The 20,131-nt window shown below is 42.9% G+C and overlaps 1 protein-coding gene across 7 annotated transcripts; it reads right to left on the bottom strand.

Moving 5' to 3' along the window:
• Positions 1 to 1,122: 1,122 nt before the first annotated feature.
• Npy1r (neuropeptide Y receptor Y1) lies at positions 1,123 to 11,492 on the bottom strand. Of its 7 annotated transcripts, none has more exons than XM_059244568.1 (6): positions 11,254 to 11,492; positions 11,021 to 11,113; positions 7,676 to 7,824; positions 5,141 to 5,273; positions 3,017 to 3,857; positions 1,123 to 2,907 (listed from the first exon to the last, which is right to left on the bottom strand). In XM_059244568.1, the coding sequence occupies exons 5-6, from the start codon at positions 3,710 to 3,712 to the stop codon at positions 2,455 to 2,457; spliced, it is 1,149 nt and encodes a 382-aa protein (XP_059100551.1). In that variant the 5' UTR covers positions 3,713 to 3,857; positions 5,141 to 5,273; positions 7,676 to 7,824; positions 11,021 to 11,113; positions 11,254 to 11,492; the 3' UTR covers positions 1,123 to 2,454. The 7 variants fall into 7 exon arrangements, with proteins under 7 accessions (XP_059100551.1, XP_059100552.1, XP_059100550.1 ...); XM_059244569.1 differs by having other exon boundaries at positions 11,241 to 11,352; XM_059244567.1 differs by having other exon boundaries at positions 11,021 to 11,492.
• Between the last annotated feature and the right edge of the window lie 8,639 nt (positions 11,493 to 20,131).

Below are 20,131 nucleotides of genomic sequence, written 5' to 3'. Positions count from 1 at the left end.
TCTACAGAGCTCATTCTAGGACAGGCACCAAAGCCACACAGAGAAACCCTGTCTCAAAAAACCAAAGAAAAAAAGGAGGAGGAGGAGGGGCAGGGGAAGGAGAGAAGGAGGAGGAGAAGGAGGAGGAGGAGGAGGAGGAGGAGGAGGAGGAGGAGGAGGAGGAGGAGGAGGAGGAGAAGAAGAAGAAGAAGAAGAAGAAGAAGAAGAAGAAGAAGAAGAAGAAGAAGAAGAAGAAGAAGCTGCTCTAGAATTGTCTCTCTCTTATCATCTGGGCACTTAAAGCACTTAGGCTGTCGTGTGATTTCATACTGACATCTACCATAAGAAGGTCGGTATTCTTACAAGGCTAAACATGTTGGATCCTAACATCTCAAAGGCCATTACCGTTTCATTTAGGGGTGAAAATAATACAGCCGAAGAGAAAGTGTTCCATTGGTAAAGAGGGACATAAGGAGGAGAACCCAAGAAAACACCAAGATATGAATTCCATGTGACACAATGGGAAGGGAGAAATTTTGCCTGCATTCATGAACTTGTTCTAGAAATTATATGACCATATGTATATGTAGGCAGATGTTTGGATATGTGTAGTGTGCATATGTGTACTCATGAGTGTGTGGATGTGATTTTGTGCTGGGTGAAGGTGTATGCATGTGTGTTTATGTATGTGTAGGTCAGAGGTTGATGTTGAGTGTCACTACACTAAACCCAGAGCTGGCTAGGTCTGTGCATCTTGCCTCAAGGATCTTCTTCCTGGGGCACTGGAATTATACCCACCCAGTATTTACATACATGGGACAAGGGATCCAACTCTAGACAACATGCTTGGGCAGCAAGTCTTTTACCTACTGAGCTCGCTTATCAGCCCCTGAAATATATTTAAAATGTCATCCTAATTACTTGTCACTGTGCTAAATGCACTGTGGGCCATCATTATTATATAGTCTCTGACTTTAGGAATCTTTCACATCTAGAAAAGTAAAGTGAATCAGTCATCAGTGGTTACAGAATAGACAATCTCACCAGCGAACTGATATGGGGTACGGTGGAGATACCATATCATAGAAGGGAAGTCATGGGACAGGAAGATGTGGTATCTCAAGAAAAACACAATACAGACTCTTCTGAAAAAGCCCCAACAATTTTAATACAGAAAGTGTTTGCCCTTCTAAAACCAAATACACTCAACATTTTGTATAATACATTGAAACTGTCTTGTTCTTCAAAATATCTTTTCTGAGGCTGAATCATGATTACAGGATACGTGAAAGTAAGTATGTTAATATGACATGGCTACTCTATTCTTTAATATAATAGTATATGATTATAAAACTCCGCATGTCACACAGTTTATACAAGCTAGGATGGGCTGGCTGTGTGAAAGTGTTAGGTACGGATGGGTATGAATAGATACCTGCTAGCTGTGGTGAACATCCATTTAACATTGTCCATGTGTCCTCTGCCATGAAAGATAAACAGTTAAAAAGAGTTAAGTACTAGTTACTATGTAGGCACTGCTGCATGGAAAATGCATACTATGTTTCTGTGCAGTGTGAGCTGGAAATGCTCTCAGAGTCACATGTTTGTGCCAGAAATCTTGACAGTGCTGAACACTCTTAGGAACGATGCAAAACCTCTCGACTATCAAGTCCTGTGGATACAATTGAAGTATCTGCAGCAAGACTAATTTACTTATTAAGCTAATTACCCTGAAATGCTTTGGTTGTCAGAAAGGTTTTGAAATCAGGGAACTGCTTTGCCACTTCATTCATGTGGGTTGCCTAATTCCCAGTGGCAGTCGCAGCTGAAAACGTGTTCTTTACATATCTTTATCTTAAGTGATACTCGATTAGGAGTGACAAATCCAGTCCTCTCAGAAAAGAGACAGAGAAGAGAGAGAGAAATGCCATCGAATGACTTCAGAGTCTCTTCTGGTTCTGGCACATTCTAAAAGGTGACTTGTATACTGTCATCCTTGTAACAGACTAAAATGATGCCTAGCATGGAACGAAGATAGTCCAGGGCCTTGGAAATCTCATCTAATCTTGAAGGCCCCCAAATCTTGAGAATATCAGGTGGCTACAGCTTTTGAAGCGAGCTCATGATAATATTTCAGAGAAATTTACTCTAGTAAATATAAGAATCTTTATGTCATATGCATAATTTCACACACATGCACACAAACAGACAGAGACAGACACGGACACAAATGCACACACATACATGCCAAGGAAATCTAGTCAAAACTGTTGCCAGAAGGCTACAAAGTCCACTCATGTTGATGCCAAGTAATCGTGGCAACCATAACAAAAGCAGTCAAATGCAACCCAGAATGTCCTGGACTTTCCAAAGCCATTTCACTCCATTCCCTGGGAGCACAGGTAACGAAAGCATGTGGCAGGTTGTGCTTGCTTTTCCACGGATGTAGCCTGGGACCATATGTTCTGAGCGGCTTCAGATTTTTTCATTGTCATCCATATTGATTTTTTTAAATGCAACGGGGCTTGCCTGCTTCAAAGAAGTCTTAGACACATCTGTATGCATGGTAGACATGGCTATGGTCTCATAGTCATCGTCTCGAGACCGGAAATCACAGAAGTTGAAGAAGAACTGCAAGTCTCTCTGGAAGTTTTTGTTCAGGAACCCATAAAAGATAGGGTTGACACAGGTGGAGATCATGGCCGTGAGGTGGCAGAGCAGGAACAGCAGATTGTGGTTGCAGGTGGCAATGATCTGGTGGTTCCAGTCGAACACAGTGTTGAAGATGGTAAGGGGCAGCCAGCAGACTGCAAAGGCCACCACGATGGAGAGCAGCATGACGTTGATGCGTTTGGTCTCGCTGGACCTGTACTTGCTGTCCCTCATCTTGTCCATCATGTTGTTTCTCCTTTTCAAGCGAATGTAAATCTAGGGAGGAAGAAAGCGTGAGTCAAGCAGAGCATCCACCTCCCAGGGAAGGTCTACACAAAGAAGGTAAGCAAGGAAATGATGGGAGAGGGATGAACGGTTTTCTTACCTTGAAGTAGCATATAAATATGAAGCAGAGTGGGCCGAAGTACTGTAGCACCAGAAGGAGGGTCGTGTACGACAGCCTGTGAGAGTCTGACGGGAATCTGTCAAAGCACACGTACTTGTCCTTGAAGGCAGCAAGTGTTACATTTTGGAAGGGTTCATCGGTCAGAACTTGGTAGATCAGGAAGGGCAGAGAAGAAGCCACAGCAAGAACCCAAATGACACCAATGCCGATGTAAGCGTGTCTGTTGCTTGGTCTCCACCCTCTTGGGTTGATGATCAGCTGATGCCGCTCCACAGCGATGAGAACCAGAGAGAAAATGGATACCGTGATGGAGACACATTGGACAAAGGGATTCAGTTTGCACATGGTCTCACCGAAGACCCAGTGGTCCATCAGCGTGTACACAAAAGTGAAGGGGAGACACATGATGGCCACCAGCAAGTCTGAGAAGGAAAGGTTTACGATGAGGATGTTGGTGACATTTCTCATCTCTTTCTGTTTCAGGATGATTATGATCAATGCCAGGTTTCCAGAGACCCCAAGAATAATCACAGCTCCGTAAGCAAGAGCCAAAGTAAATATCACAGCCAAGGGCAGGTGGCAATCATCATTTTCAAAAGCCAGAAGTGGAGAATTCTCTGAGATGTTATAGTGAAATGAGTGATTTTCAACTTGAGAGAAGAGTGTTGAATTCATTTTTTAGGTTTTGTTGTTATCGATTAGACAAATGGACTGTATGTTTCTTCAAAACAGGTCAAATCTCCAGCTTATTCTTATTCTATATATTGGAATCCATTCACCAAAATGATTCTCAATTCTTCATTTCTTTGAACTGAATACTCTGTCAACAAAAAAGGCCAGCTGTGTTACTAAGTTTATTAAGGGCAATCAAAATGACTTCTGTCTCACAGAATTCTAAAATTAAAGCACAGAAGTAAATAAACAAATCATAATGTTTTATAAAATTATTATCTTTAAAAGAATCTCACAAGCAGTGCAAACATTTTTTTTTTTCAAGACAGGGTTTCTCTGGTTGTCCTGGAACTCAGTTTGTAGACCGGGCTGCCTTTGAACTCACAGAGATTCACCTGCCTCTCTGCCTCTGAGTGCTGGGATTAAAGACATGTGCCATCACTGCCAAGCTACAGTACAAACACTTAAAAACTTAAAGTTCAGCTATAACGATTTTGAGACAGGGTCTCTCTCATGTAGCTCAGGCTGGCCTTGAACTCACTTTTTAGCCAAGGATCTCATCTTTCTGCTCCACCTCCTGAACAGCACATTTGATTTTTTTTTTTTTTGGCAGTACTGAAGACTGAACCCAGGGATTAAAGCATGCTAAGCAAGCACTCTACCCACTTAGGTACACCCTCAGCTCCCCAGAAATGTTTTTAACTGGACTTGTTCACATGTTGACTTTCAGTGGTCTACACATTGGTGAACAGTTTGTAAACCTCATGCCTCCTAAGTGTTAGACAAATGGAGCCCACAGCAGATTCTCAGACACAGCAAAAATGTGAATGTATAGGAAACAACATAATGCACAGACAGAAACATGTAACAAAGCCAAACAACATCAGAAAATGTGTAAAGGAAGTGTGAGTGCAGATACCACACTGCGGTAACAGCTAACCACACATTGTGCTGTTTTGAAAGACAGGTGTCATTAAACAAAATCTTCACAAGGAGATGACCTACACAGGAGCATCAAGAAATTTGGTCCTATGAGGGACGGCTTTTGAAAAATGGTATGATGTTTAATGCAGAAAATTCTTCGGACGACAGAGCTGACTTCTCATGCTTTAATGGGTAGTTTATAGTGTATATGGAAGCAAGTTTAGTGGTATGTCTAATGAAATTAGAAATAGGACCAGAGGACATACGTAATTTAAGGGAAAAAATGATTTCAGCATGAGGAACAAAAATTGAATCAAATGGAAGAAACTCCTTGTCAAAGAAGCAAGTGTTGCATCCGTGAACATGCTGGCCACCTCGAGGGGCCACTTGAAGGTTTCTCATTGCGTGGGAGATTCCTACTTTAAGACATTATGATTCTGATTATCATGTCAGAAGGTTTCAAAGAATTTCGAACATTTTATGTACGGAAATATTCTCTCTCCTCACCCAGTTATGTGAGTGTCCAGTGCAGGGGTGTGATTTCAGTTGTAATCTTAGATTTTCACCCCATTGTGTAGTATAAACATACTGCTCTTACTGACAAGATAAATTACAGCAATCACACAGAGATCAGAAGCTCCTGTAGAGAAAGAAAGGAGAAACCTCTGATCATCTCCCCATTGCTAAGGAAATCCATGGGAAAGGATGTCTCATGCTAATTAACTAGCTATTGTGCCCATGTTAAGAGGCTGCATTCTCTCTCTGTCTTTCTTAGAACAATGAATAAAATTGTGTGGATTTACTTCTATTGAAAGGAAAATGAGAAATTTAATGTGCAGAAACATACTTGCTTTTTAATTGACACCTCTAATAAACCTTTCTTTTGGCAATTTTGCTTTCTAGAACATGAGGTCTTGTCTATTGTGAGATCACAATTTAGCTGGATAAGACTCGAGGATAAAACTAAGGGTTGCCATCATAAAATCGGACTATAGCATTAACACATGGGGATGGAATGACTTTGGGCTGGCTAGTTGTATGTCAACTTGACACAATCTAGAGTCATACGGATGGAGGGAACTTCGATTGAGAAAATGCCTCCATAGGACTGGACTGTAGGCAAGCCTATAGAGCACTTTCTTAATTAGTGGTTGATGTGGGAGGGCTCTGCCCATTGTGGATGGTGCCATCCATAGCTTAGTGATCCTGGGTTCTGTAAGAAAGCAGGCTGACCTCTGCATAGTGAGACAGTTGTGTAGCATGATCTGCTTAAGGTGCCCTCTGGCAGTAGGATCAGAATTCATCCCTGGTGCATGAGCTGGCTTTTTGGAGGCCACTACCTATGATGGGACACCTTGCACAGCTTTGAGGCAGGGGGAGGGGTTTGGACCTGCCTCTACTAAATGTACCTCCCCATGGGAAGCCTTACCTTCTTGTAGGAGGGATTGGAGGAGGGTAGGTTGGGAGGGGGAGGCTAGAGGGGGGGAAGGAGGGAAGAGGAGGATCTTTGACTGGTATGTAAAATGAATAAAAAAAATCTTAATAAAAAATGTAAAAAAAAAAAACAAACAGGCTGAGCAAGCCATGGGGAGCAAGCTAGTAAGCAATACCCCTCCAGAGCCTCTGGGTCAGCTCCTGCCTCCGGGTTCATGCCCTGCTTGAGTTCCTGTCCTGATGTCCTTCAGTAATGAACAGTGATTTGAAAGCGTAAGCCAAATAAACGCTTTCCTCTACAACTTGCTTTGGTCATGGTGTTTCATCAGAGCAATAGAAATCCTAACTATGGCAGACTTCAAGTGTGGACATTATTAGACTCCAGCTCTCTCTTCTATGCTCCCATCTGAAATGACTTGTTTTTACCTCACAAATTCCAAAGCCGAGGAGAGTGTTATCAATTGATGTCATGTATGATGAGAAAGCAAGCCTTGAAGGACTTTATAGTTTTGGAAAGCTCTATCTTTCTTAAATAAGTCAGGCAAACAGTGCCATGTCCTCTTCAGGCTACTAGTTGAATACAGAACTTTTCATTATTTAAAGTAACAATAGCAGATTAGCAAAGTGTATTCTAGTTACCTGTAGCTTCTCTTGCGGTCCTATCACTGAGCTCCACTGAGTGGATGTGGATTCTTGTGTGAGGCACAGGAAATGTGGACCATTGCCATGCCTCACCCCAGAACTTAAAGATGCTCTAGCATGGTGAGAAGCTGTTCCAGCTTTGACCTTGAAGCACTGCCCCTAGTGAGGCAGCAGGTAACTTCTACACCTGCCTATGACCTGCCCCTGGGGCATGGCCTCTTTGGACCTTAAGACCTTGGCTACCTCATGATCCTGGATGCTGATTGCAAACCAAGTCAGAGTTCTCCAGAGAACCTCGTTAGACTGCACCTCACCTCTCCTGAATCCTATAACTGATCCTGTTGCTGGTTGTAAGTCACCCCAAATAAACCTCTTTTAACTATCAGAGAGCCCCAGGGTGAATGTTCTGTTCTAAGAAAACTGATCTGTCCCAGTCTACAACTATACTTCCAAATCCTCATCCCTGCCATTCCATTTGTTGGGTGTTATATCTCAACAGCAATTCAAATTCTTCCCTTCATCCAAATTGATTTTAATCACTAGTCTTATCAGCCCCCATTGATGTCAATATAATGTCCCAAGGTTGGCACTGTGAAAGCTTCATAATACCTTGAAAATATTTGATTTAGAATAAAAATATCCTGACCATGAGAATAGGTACATGATTGGAATCATGGGGGTTTTTTTTTTGTTTGTTTGTTTTTTGTTGTTTTTGGTTTTTCGAGACAGGGTTTCTCTGTGTAGCTTTGTGCCTTTCCTGGAACTCACTTGGTAGCCCAGGCTGGCCTCGAACTCACAGAGATCCTCCTGGCTCTGCCTCCCGAGTGCTGGGATTAAAGGCGTGTGCCACCACCGCCCGGCAGGGAATCATGTTTTATGTAAGTCTGTGCTAACATTAATGGCGCAACCTATGATTATATGCAAAACAAATGCCAATTAGAATAGTTATTATTTTGGGTCAGGTACCTAGGGGAAATAGTGCATTTTGCATATTAAAAAAAGAACTGTTTTCTGAAGCAGCATTCACTCATCCAACAAGTATTTACGTGACGCTTGTTTCTTGTCAGGCATGGTTTCAGTGGAGGCAGCAGTGACCTTTTAATTGACTTTCTAGTCTTATGGGCAGAGAAAGACAAGAAAAAATAAATAAATTAGTAAAACAGCCTAGTGTGATAGCCTAGAAAGGGGCCTGGGATTGTTGGGAATTTGAACTTAATCCTGGCTGGCGAGCAAAGGCAACTGGGCACCTGGGAAGACAGCAAAGATCCAGCAATGCTGAACTAGGAAACCGTGAGGGCACCTCAGGGCTGGCATCCTTGCTGGCACAAACAAATATAAAATGTCTAAGGCTGAAGTGCACCTTCTGTGCCAAGAAGAGGAAGGAGAAATGAAGGCAGACTAGAAGGAGCTCACTGGGAAGAGGTGCCAGCGCAGGGTTTTATGGGGTAATCTTTGCCTTGTACCCTCAGACATGAGGAACCTTTGCTAAAATACATTAAGGCATATGTTTTTGCTTTAAAATTATTACTCTAGGGGCCAGTAAGATGGTTCAAGGGAAAGGCATTTCTTGCCAAGCCTGATGACTTGAGTTTGATCCCCATTGCTTACAAGGCAGAAGGGAGACCCGTCTCCTGCAAGTGGTCACCTAATGGATGCATGCCATAGCCCATCCCCCATCACTAATGGATGCATGCCATAGCATGCAGCCCCCATCACTAATGGATGCATGCCATAGCATGCAGCCCCCCCCACCCCCGCATCGCTAAATAAATAAACGCAAAAGTAAAAGTCTACCTGCGGCTTGTACCACATTTAAGAAGGGAAAGAGAAGTAAGGAGACTCAATCGGAGGCTTTTGCAATGATCCAGGGAGAGAGAGGAACATGGGGCATAGGGCAACATGCTCGCAGTGGAGAGGAAGAAAAGAGAAATTTTATATGAGGCCTATTTGGAGAACTACAGGAATTCACAAAAATGGCATGTCCTTTCAACTCATGGGCTGTAAAGACAGATCTCTTACCAATGAGTTTAAGTAAACTTACTACAACTCTATTCTGAGTCCTGTGAGATTACATTTGATAGACTGTGAGGAACAGTTTCCCACTAAGTAGAAAGTAACCTGTCTGTACAGACAATGCAAATTTCACTTCTTTTGTGAAGTATGGGAGCAGTACTCATTCCAGTCGTAGGGAACAGTTTTGTGATAGATACACGGCAATGTTTTGTGCACCTTAGTATAATTCTGAGAAAGAACAATGGTTGGGGAAGTGCCATTGCTGAGAGTTCGCATCTCATTGTGAAGGAACACAAGCTGGCATTTACTCTTCCATGATATGTCTTAGCATTCTAAGCACTGCAAGAATCAAAGGCTGGATCTCAGTACAGATGCCATGTACATTCAGAGACATTACACATGTTAAAAGTTGGCAAGTGAATCCTCTCTCGCACCCTTCCAGGACATTTCCTTGATCTCCTTTCTTGTAGGAATGCTACCTTTCTCTCCTAACCATTGACAGTGCTATTTCTACCACAGAATGCAGTGCTCTGGGCATACATAACCTGGTGTGCTTTTTTTCTTCAAATTCCCTCACTTGTTTTGGAAAAAAAAAAAAAAAAAAAAAAAAAAAAAAACAGCCTTGCTATACACAGCCAAAGTTACTGCTAGCTTATCTAAATGACTTACATAATTCCCTGTTCCTCCCGGGGAGTGGGGGAAGGGCTGGTTCAACAGACAGCTGCCTTAAAACAATTACATGGAATCACTAGTCAACGGTAGCCAGAAAGAGCACCCGTCTTTGGGATGGGTAAGGAATTGAGCTTTCTGCAGAAGTAGCCTTCCCCCAACTCCGTGTGTGTGTGTATGTGTGTGTGTGTGTGTGTGTGTGTGTGTGTGTGTGTGTGTGTGTTGCTTCACTAGGGAGCCCACCCAGCACAGACAGCTCCAGCTACCGCTCTCACTTCCAGGACTGACAGAGAAGCCCGCGCCTCCTCCTTCGGTGTCACCGGTAGTTGTGCCTCTTGGAAGACCCAGGTGTGCCTGGTAAATCACAGAGCACTCCAATTTAAAAAAGAAAGAAAAACAGTGGAAGTTGGAGACACGCCTTATCTCCACTCCCCCTACTTCCCCCCCCCCCCACCTCCCCTAGGTTTTCACGCTCTAGGAGTTACCAGAGGGAAATCGGGTAGATCACCCTTTTCTATATTGTATAACTAACTATATGAGTCTTCTTGATTACCCCCATTCCTAGTCTCCCCTTATACACACACACACACACACACACACACGAGAGAGACAGAGACAGAGACAGAGAGACACATACAGAGAGAGGGAGAGAGAGAGAGAGAGAGAGAGAGAGAGAGAGAGAGAGAGAGAGAGAGAGAGAGAGAGAGAGAGAGAGAGAGAGAGAGAGAGAGAGAGAGAGAGAGAGATCTATTATCACGGTACCTCTACCCAAATAAGCGACTAACAGAGCAGAAATGAAGGAGCCCAAATGAACAAGCAAGGCTCGAATCGGAGGTCAGTCTGTCTCTCTCATTTGCCCAACATAGGTCCTTCAGATATTAGCATCTCTTCAAGCTACCTGGGGAGCAGCCAACCTGTCTGCTTCTAGTCCATCCCTAATCTGCTACTCAGCATGATTACCTTTCTAAAAAGAGCCGGGGAGTTGGATGGTTAAAACTCCGAAATAGGAAAACAAGATTCAAGTCTTGCAAGGGGAAGAAAGGGCCGGGCACAGGAGATTGGGACAGGGACACTCTCACTCTGGGGTCCAGTACCCCAGGCAGCCCACTTTTTCCCACGTGGTGGGAAGATGGACAAATTCACCGGGATCCAGAAGGCAGGCGCCCCCACCCCTGCCCAGTGCATCCCATCAGATTACCTAGGAAAACTCCTGGCTCTCCATCCGGACAGAGGCTTCAGGATGCTACAGAAAAACGAGGAAGACTACCCGGGTGCAGAGAAGACCAAGAAGACCAACCAGGGCACCTCCCCCGCCTTCTAAGAGAGTAGGAGGAGAGGGAAACTTAGGTTTCCATCTGGAGCCCCCAACCACAGGGCGCCGGGAGGCACCAACTCTAGGAGTGGTACCCTCTCCCTTTGAGGTCTCACATCCATAATGTCCCAGACCTGTCCCACAATCTAGAGCATCCTGCCACCTGCTCCCACTGGGAGCCAAAGCGAAAGGCTGACTCCACGCCCCACTCAGCTCTCACAACCGGATCAGACACCCTCATCTTTCCTCTCTCATACCTCACCCCATCAATAAGAGATTTCTCAAAAGTCCCTTAAAAACACCGACTTGAAACTTACCTTTTGAAGAATCCGTCGGTTCGCTGATGTAGAAGCGGGAAGAGTGTCACCGGAGGGGAGGAAAGATCCGATGGTATTTCTCCTGCTCAAACCCTAAAGATTGAGGAAGATAGGAAGAGACGCCCCCTTAAAGCCGAACTCCACCTCATCCTGGATCATGTGATGGCACCCCGCGAGGATCACCCAAGGTTTTCCCCGCTGCCTCCTCCCAACACCGCACCTCGGATGCACACCTCGGGGGTGCGTTGCCTAGGAGTTCTGGAAAGAAAAGCAGTTAAACGTAAGCCACACTGTCAGACCCGTACGCACCGAGCCCTCACCCCTCCAGTCCTTGACTCAGAGGAAGGCGCATTTACAAGCCTGTTTAAAGTCAGTGCCACTGCGATTTCCTTTGTCTGCAGGTCAGTGCCATCTTGTGGCGAAGCCCTTCTCTGAGAGTCCAAGCTTACGCCAGAGTCAAGACTGGAGGGAGAGGAGGTCATTTACCGGAAGGGGGAAGGATGCACTTCAACGCAAAGCCTCCGCTAATGGGTTTGCTGCGCTTGTGACACTCGGGATATTCCGCGTTCCAGTACCAAGAAGTTATTTTCTCCAGTTAAGAGAACAAAAAGAAGACCTTCAAAAGGAAAAGTAGCAGGTCTCCGTTGAGAGCCTTTGAGTCTCTTTTCTCCCTCACTGAGAAAATGCGTTTGAGTCAGTTTTGTTCCTGATGACTAGTTGCCTTTTTAGGGAAGAGGGGACAGAGCCTGATGAGGCCAGCATTTTCCCGGTGGTCAGAAAGAGTCAATGCAATTCCCCTGGTGATTTATCTGATAAGATAGGGAACGTTGTGGGTGTGCTCAGAGGCCCTTCATGGTGTTTGGTGGTTCAGGCTAATTACTGGACACGCTGATCTCATATTTCACGTGGTTTTATTTCACTTTGAAAAGTCAAAGCTGAGTAATGCATGCACATAAACACACACACACACACACACACACACACACACACGAACTCATGATTTACTGATCTAGGAATTAGGACGTATTTCAATTCAAACTGTTAAGAAATAAAAAAAAACCTTCCCAATATATGGGTGTTGCCTAGGATGCACCCAATTTCATTACAAAATAACCGCGATTATTTGACATTAAAGTTTAAAAACATCAAATAAAATCCCATGACATGAAATCACGTGAAACTTACACTGGTTAAAAAAAAAGATTTCATTTTTGAAGGGTTAGCTCGAATAAAGCTTATTTAATTATTAATGCAAACTTGTTTGTGCACAATCTTTGGGACTTTCGTGGGAAAGCTAAAATATTTTTCATTGGGCATATTTTTATGTGGCTGGAAGAGGGCTATGATCGGATTTAAAATGTACCATGTTTGTAGAACAGTAGATATGCATATACATTAAAGTACTCCGATGATTGAACAGTAAAGTTTCACACAACCGGTCACACCAAGCATGGAAATAGGAACAGTGGAGGAATTATGCTTCCTTTGAAGTACAGTGAGAGCCTCGTTTATGCTCGTGTTTCTTCTCCTCCTCTGCGTGCTCTGCTCCTCTAAGTCACACTGATCTTAGGAGTTTTTCTATAGTTTTGATCATCACACCAGCTAGTTAAAGACAGCCATGATCGTAACAGGTGAGATGGTTCAGTTCTTTATCAAGAATGTGTTCTCCCGGGATATCATTTATGCCAGGAATTGTTTTGGATTTGAGAAGATAATTTAGACTTGGGTACTTTCGTGTTTTTCAAGAATATTAATAAAGTTTCTCTAAAAGGTCTGTATTCATATGGTCATTGAAGTTTATTGCTTTGTTACCTTAGTTTCTATGAAATGTCCCCTTAAAGCACATGTACAAAGCTGGGTCCCTGAGATATTGACCTCACAAATCAACCTTTGAAAGATCATTGGTCTCAAAAGATTTTTATGACATCTTGTGTATAAAGTTTGGAAATGCCCATCAGCAGCATACTTATATAATTTTAGAAACACCCTTTATTATTAAAGGTCATCTCCAGGGCACAAGCCAGAGAGACTGCAAACGAGTTACAACAGGCAAAACAATTGGAATTCCTCTGAAGATAGGTGCTAAATTGTAAGATGGTTTCTTCTCCTTTTCCATTTTGAGACAGGGTCTGCGTAGCCCAGGCTGGCTTCAGACTCAATATGTAGCCAAGGATATTCTTGAATTTCTGACCCCCTGCCTCTCCACCCTGAGCACTGTCACCACAGCTCTGTGCTATCATCCCTGGTTCGTGTGGCGCTGGGAATTGAAGCCAAGGCTTCGCACATGCTGGGGAAGCACTCCGACTGAGCTGCGCCTCCAGCCCTCTTTTCCTATTCCCAAACCAACAACCAGTTGTCTGCTTTCTTATTTGGGATTAATAGATAAAAATACCACCTTTGTCAGGGAGACATAATTCTGTTTATTTCCTTCTGAAACTTTGTAACAGACTGACTTAATACTCTTGGCTAAGATAATGACCTATTCTAACTTTCTCTTGGACAACAGTTTCTCCCTGTCATATAAACTGAAAGATAAATTTTACTCATCAAATCTAAGTAAATATTAGTTTTATTATTTATAAAATGCAACATTTTAACAGCCTAGACCAGCTTTAAAATTCCAGGACATGGGGCTGGGATAAGTAGCTAAGTGGTAAGCTTACCTAGTATGTGTGATCCCAAGCACTGAAAGTGCATAAGTAATCATCACCCTGCTAGGTGCCATGGAAGACAACTGTCATCCAAATGTTCAGGAGAATTCCTGACATGCTGCGAGGCCCCGATGCAGCTTACTTTCCCACATTGATCATTCAGATGAATCTTGACAAAAATTTACTACTCCATGTGAAAATAAGGCACAGATGAACGACGTTGATGGGAACATCTGTCCATTGGGCTGGAACTTCCAATGAAATGCGCTGGTGAATCAGTTTATATTGTATGAATTGATTGTGTGTCGAATTTTCCCTTCTGGTATCCACTGAGTGCACAGGTCTGAACAAGGAGACCAAAGAATGCAAGGTGCAATGTCATTTCATTAAATAGTATTGTAGCTAGGAAAATATAGGAAAAAGTGCCTTCAACAATGTTTTAGATGAAAGTTATGAGCATTAGGATTGAGCCAGGCATGGTGGCGTGTGCTTTCAATCCCAACACTCAGGAGGCAGAGGCATGTATATCTGTTAGTTTGAGGCCATCCTGGTCTACAGAGAGGACAGCGAGGGCCATATAAAGAAACCTCATCTTGAAGAGGGAAAAAAGGTTAGGATTTTTAGGGGTCCTAAAAATTCTAAAGTATTAGGATTTTTTTTTAACTTCACATAGTAGATGTAACTAAATACAATAGAGACAGGTAGTTTGACTAATTAGTATAGTAAAATAGCCCATACCATCATTTTGTTTATTTCTCTTTTTGAGAAAATTGATTAGCAGAAGCAATAATTAACATTAACTTAGATAAAACATGAGTATGCATGTACCAAGGCAAGCAACTAAAACTCTCGTCTGTGAAGATGATATCTGTTCTAATTTCATCTCTGTTCCTGTGATAAACACCATGACCACAGGCAACTTTGGGGAAGAGAGTGAAACTTCTCAGCATATCGTGGGAGGAAGAGGGAACACACTCAAGCTGGAACTTGAAGCAGAAACCAGGGATGGATGCTGCTTTCTAGCTTACTTGAAGGCTTTATGCTGGCTTTTGTATATAGTCCAAGGCCACATGCCCAGGGAATGGTGTTGTCCACATGAGGCTGGGCCCTCCTGCATCAGCTGACAAGACAATGACCCACAGGCATGACCGTAGGCTCTTTCCCTCCACTGAAATTCTCAGGTGGCTCTAGGCTGGGTCAAACTGGACGTTAAAGCTAATTAGGACAGTGTCTGTACTAATTATGTTTCTCCTAGCTCACAAAGGTAACTTACCAGAAGAAAGGTTTATGGTGGCTCATAGTTCAGAAAATCACTGTCCTTCAGAGTAGAGAAAACAGGACAGTGGAGTGGCTTGGTTTGTGGCGCCCCCAGAAAGCAGAGAAAGGGGGATGGTAGTGCTCAGATGGCTGTATCCCTATTTCCTTCTTCAGTCTGGAATCCCAGCCAGTGGGATGGCATCACCCACACTTACGATGGGCTTTCCTTACTCAGTGAATTCCTTCTGGAAACACCCTCCATAGCTTACACAGGTAGATACTTAGAGAATCATTTTCAATCTTGTCAGAAGCTCTTAGTTGCCCCAACATAACATTAACTCCAATAGCTATATATCTGATTGCTTTAAACATCGTCTAAATAAAATAATTTAGCCAACTTATAGCTCACCTACTTTACATGCCCTAGATTAAGCATGCTGACTAATAAAGTACACCAAAACACCGATGCCCTCTGACCTCTCTGAGAAGCAGGCTACCCTGCTGTGCGACAAGGTCACCTAGTCAGCAACAATTCTGCATTTCTCCTTCTCCTCCAAGAGTCCCTTTGTCCTCCCTTCCTTCTGAGTGGCAGTTCCACCTTGATGTCTCTGGAAGTTCTCTTGCTGAGAAACACAACCTCCATCTAAGAACTACATAAAGTGTGTACCTTCCTTAATCCTATTTCCTCTGCGACTGACTCTGAAGTCACACTAAATGTCCCAAGCTTCCATTTCACTTTTAATATGCAGTCATACTCTTTGTCATCAGCTATGTCCTTGTGTGCTCAAATCTCCAACTCTCTATCAGCTGTCCCGGGTCATTATCAGAACCCAAGCACTTCCCTCTCACCCTCTCAAATCCAGCTGAGCTCAGATTCTGGTCTTTCTCTCCCCGAAGTGCCTCCCTTAGGTCTGTTTTCGGCATCCATAACTATGCATCACTTAGCTGGACCATTCTGCCACCATTTTCCCGACAAGTGTTCAGTGACATCTCTCCAATTGTCAATTGTTCTCAACCTAGATATTTCAAGAAAAGTGTCAATAGCCTTTTCAATAATATCCATTTTCATGATGTGCACCCCTGCCCCACATACACACACTGGAGTCATCTTGAGCAATCATTCACAATTTTTTAGATAGGTCGCTCTCTCCCCTTCACACTATTGGCCCATATCTTACTTGCCCACCCTCTCGGTCTGTCTAACTTAATAATCCCGGGAACTTCAGCTGAAGCCCCATCTCATCTCTGTGTCTTCACCCCTTCTCAAAGCTGACTTTGCATCTTTAGATACATTCTTAGAGCACACTAGCGTTACTTCCAATGCAGAACTTACATTAATTGCACAGATTTGCACATACACTGTGATGTCTCTGAGACAGTGATTTTTGTCCCCATCTCTTCAAGTTTAGAGCACGGAATAATACCTGACAGGTCCCCCGATACAGAAAGTGTGTTGATTCTGTTTTTCCCAATATGTATAAGCTTGAATGATGGATGCTACTGCCTTTGAAAATGCTTATGATGTCTCCTAGGTGAAATGTCTCACAGCTTTTTCTGCCCACTGTATGACCTACTTTAAAAAGCTGAAATACCAGCAAGAATGGTGAGTAAGAATGCAATGTGGTAACATACTTTTTGGGAGAGTACGTGATTCAACCATGCTAACTTTTACTTCTGGGCTAACACTTTGAACACTTCTCCAAACATTCTTTTTAAAGAGAATTCAAAACAAACCAACACATTAAACAAAACAAAAACCCACATAAATAGTTTCCCTTTCATTCCTCTTAAATATAGTAGAGCTATATTTAGACTTCAAACTAGATTTAAAATACTAACCATTGAAAATTTAGATAGCAAATGGAAAACCTTACTCAGGAAGACCAATTTTAGAGGATACTAGTTAAGAGTATGAGTTTTGCGAGGGGAAGAACAGTAGCATCTGTATGTGGAGTCACATGGTACAATATTATATCTCCTGAGGAATCTCTTTGCACTATATATAGATATGCATTGCCATAAAATTTTAAAATAATATAGTAATACATGGGATGATTTGTTGACATGTAAGACTCCCATACTTTCTTGGGAAAAAGAATAAAATATAGCTATAAATTCTCAGCTGCAGAAAGAATGGGAAATTTTTATCAATATAGTGTCCTGTACCTTTATGCCTTGACTTTCTTTTCTGAAACATAAGGGGAACCAGTATTTGTGCCTACCAATTTCTGAAGATACAAACGAAGCACTCATTTCTAAACCTGTCTATAATGTGTGCTCGTTAAAGGGATGAAGTCATTAGCTATTCGGTGCCTAAAGGGAGTTCCAGATCTGCAAGTTACAACACCCCTCCTTTACAGACTGAGAAAACAAACACTGAAAGATGAGGTGGCTTGTCTCAAGCCACACCGTTAACTTGCTGTATAACATGGCTACAATTCAGGTATTCTAAGTGTCTATCTGTAAATACATATGGTATAGGATTATATAGCTATATATATATATGTATCACATATATGTATATGCATTTTTAAATGTGGTAAATTAACTTGTAAAGAGGAATTGTGAAGTCTCTCTGGAAGTCAGTCACAGATGTGTACTTAATAGCTTTCATTTGTTGTTATTAGGAGTTAATTAAATATTACGGTGAGCCTCCTTAGCCACTCAAGATTGTCACGCGGGATTATCTTTGAGTTGTTTGACAAAAATGACTATGCACATGCTACTGCAGGCTAATGTCTTTAAAACATCTTTCATAAAAATAATTGCACTGTTTCGCAATAGCAGGCTACTAGCTCATTTTAAACCCTAAATGTTAAGTTATATACCAGCAGTACCATTCCACAGATGTCAGTGCAGAAAAACGCATCGTAAAAAGTTGTCCAACCCATTGAAATTGCCCTTCCCACATCTTTAAGGGTTTCGGACGTGAATGTACCACAGTTTACCATAGAGATGCTTAATCAATAGAGTGAAATTTCAGAGGTGGCACAGCTCACCTAGTAAAACGATGTTTTTCTAGCTTACTTACTTCGCAACTCCTGAAACTAATGTATCAGAACCGCACATCAGCCGAGAGCATGTCAAAGCATTTTAGTAACCATCCTCCACAAATGGAAGCTATTATTAAATTGGAGTGACAACCTCACAGAAGCCGCAGACATGTTCCTCAGGAAATGTTACCCTAGGCACGGCTGCTCTCTAATTTGTCTTAGGACTCCCCAGTGATCCATGGCTCTCATCCTTTCAGACAGCTGTCCTCTATAGCTGATAGTGAATCATGGGAACTGGAAATTAGCCAGCTTCATTCTGAAACGTGCATAAAATCCAACTTAATTTCCCAGGTGAGCATTTTATAAAAATGCCTATTAACAGAGGTGGACATTACTGTTTCTGCCCCCAGAAGCGTTACTTCCTCTCTCTGAAAGGGAATCCATAAAATAGAAACAAATTTACTCTATTATGTATTATGAATGTAATGATGATTAGTCTCCAGTCCTGTTGGGGACTGGAGGTAAGAGCTCACTTACATTTATGCTTGACTTTTTATACAGCACGTGTCTGAAACGTTCAGTTCTACAATTCTTCCAAACAAAGAATTCTTAATAATTTGGTCCTTCCACACATCCTTAATATTTTATACCAGAAGATGATTTATAGAAAGAGTTCTTGACTCTCTGTGTGTGTGTGTGTGTGTATGTGTGTGTGTGTGTGTGTGTGTGTGTGTGTGTGTGTGTGTTGTGTAAGGTGTATGCACCTGTGTGCTTGCTTGTACACGTATGTGTAGAGGCCAGAGGTTGAATTCAGGCGTCTTCCTCTACTTCTCTCCACCTTAGTTGTTGAGACAGCGTCTGCCATTGAACCAGGAGCCCTCTGTTTCAGCTATGCTGACTGCCAGTTGAGGCCCCAGGATCCTCGTCTTCTTATACGTGCATATGGCATGCTCAGTTTTTTTTTTTTTTTTTTTTTGGTTTTTCGAGACCGGGTTTCTCTGTGTAGCTTTGCGCCTTTCCTGGAACTTGCTTTGGAGACCAGGCTGGCCTCGAACTCACAGAGATCCGCCTGGCTCTGCCTCCCGAGTGCTGGGATTAAAGGTGTGCGCCACCAACGCCCGGCCGGCATGCTCAGTTTTAACGTGGTTGCTGAGGATCCAACCTCTGGTTGTCACGCGTGCACAGCAAGTCCTTCATCACTGACCCTTTCTTTTAAGGCTTGAGTGTTTATGGACATCCTGGGAAGGAAGCAAGTAAGTTCAGAGTCATCTCAATGCGACACGAGCCTTTGTTTTTGATACACTAATATCATCAAAAAAGGAAAACAACAGCGTGGGAAAGGAAAGCTTCTTGTATTTTTAACACGGGATAGGCAGGAGCATGTAGCACAACCTGCTGTTCTGGAAGACATCCACAAAGGGTGTCACTAAGAAGCTGTTTGAAAATCACAAACGTGCATTTGGAGGGCGTGTGTCAGACTGTGCAAGGGAGGGGGAGAACAGAGATTTATCTGGCAACACATAGTATGTAACTGTGCATCAGCTGGCATTAAGAAAGCCTCAGAACAAGTCCTCCTTTGCTAGGCCCTTCTTCCAAAAAGGAATTCTTCTTAACATCATCCCTCCTCCCTTCCCTCACTGCAGGATCACAGGGCCTGCTCAGGTACCTGCTGTGTTCAGCTACTAGGATGAATACAGTGTTTCTGAAATGGAGCTCCAAAGAATCAGATCATATTGTTTTGAAGTTCTTGGGCTTATGGAATGGCATGCTCAAGTACTGAATGTAAACGCAGCAGAAACAGGCCAAGATCCTCTGACCTCTGAGGAACAGCTAGCAATTGCTGCCCCAGGGGTTAGATTAGCATATTGCATTATTCCCAGGGGATAAAAGCCATCTTCAATTGACACAGGCCTTCAGTCCTACAGCCCTGCCTATAGCCACCACTGCTGTAGATTGTCATGACAGTGTAGGAAACATAGTGTTGTTATGGCAGGCTACATCCTGAGACATACAGCACCACCACCACCACCACTGCACAGAAAGAAGCCTGAAGTTATTTGCCAACTGGTGATTGGGCAAATACTAAGACAAAACTGGCTAAAAGGATACAGATCTGACAACCTTAAAAATGAAAATCAAGCTTTGGTACAGCAGGACAGATGGGGTTTTATTTGTCTGTTCCTATTTGTTTATTTTTTAAGTTGTCTTTA

The sequence above is a fragment of the Peromyscus eremicus genome, chromosome 17 (assembly GCF_949786415.1).
Source record: "Peromyscus eremicus chromosome 17, PerEre_H2_v1, whole genome shotgun sequence".
Classification (NCBI taxonomy): domain Eukaryota; kingdom Metazoa; phylum Chordata; class Mammalia; order Rodentia; family Cricetidae; genus Peromyscus; species Peromyscus eremicus.
The sequence above is the reverse complement of the archived record's forward strand: the minus strand, read 5'-3'. Positions and strand labels throughout refer to the sequence as shown.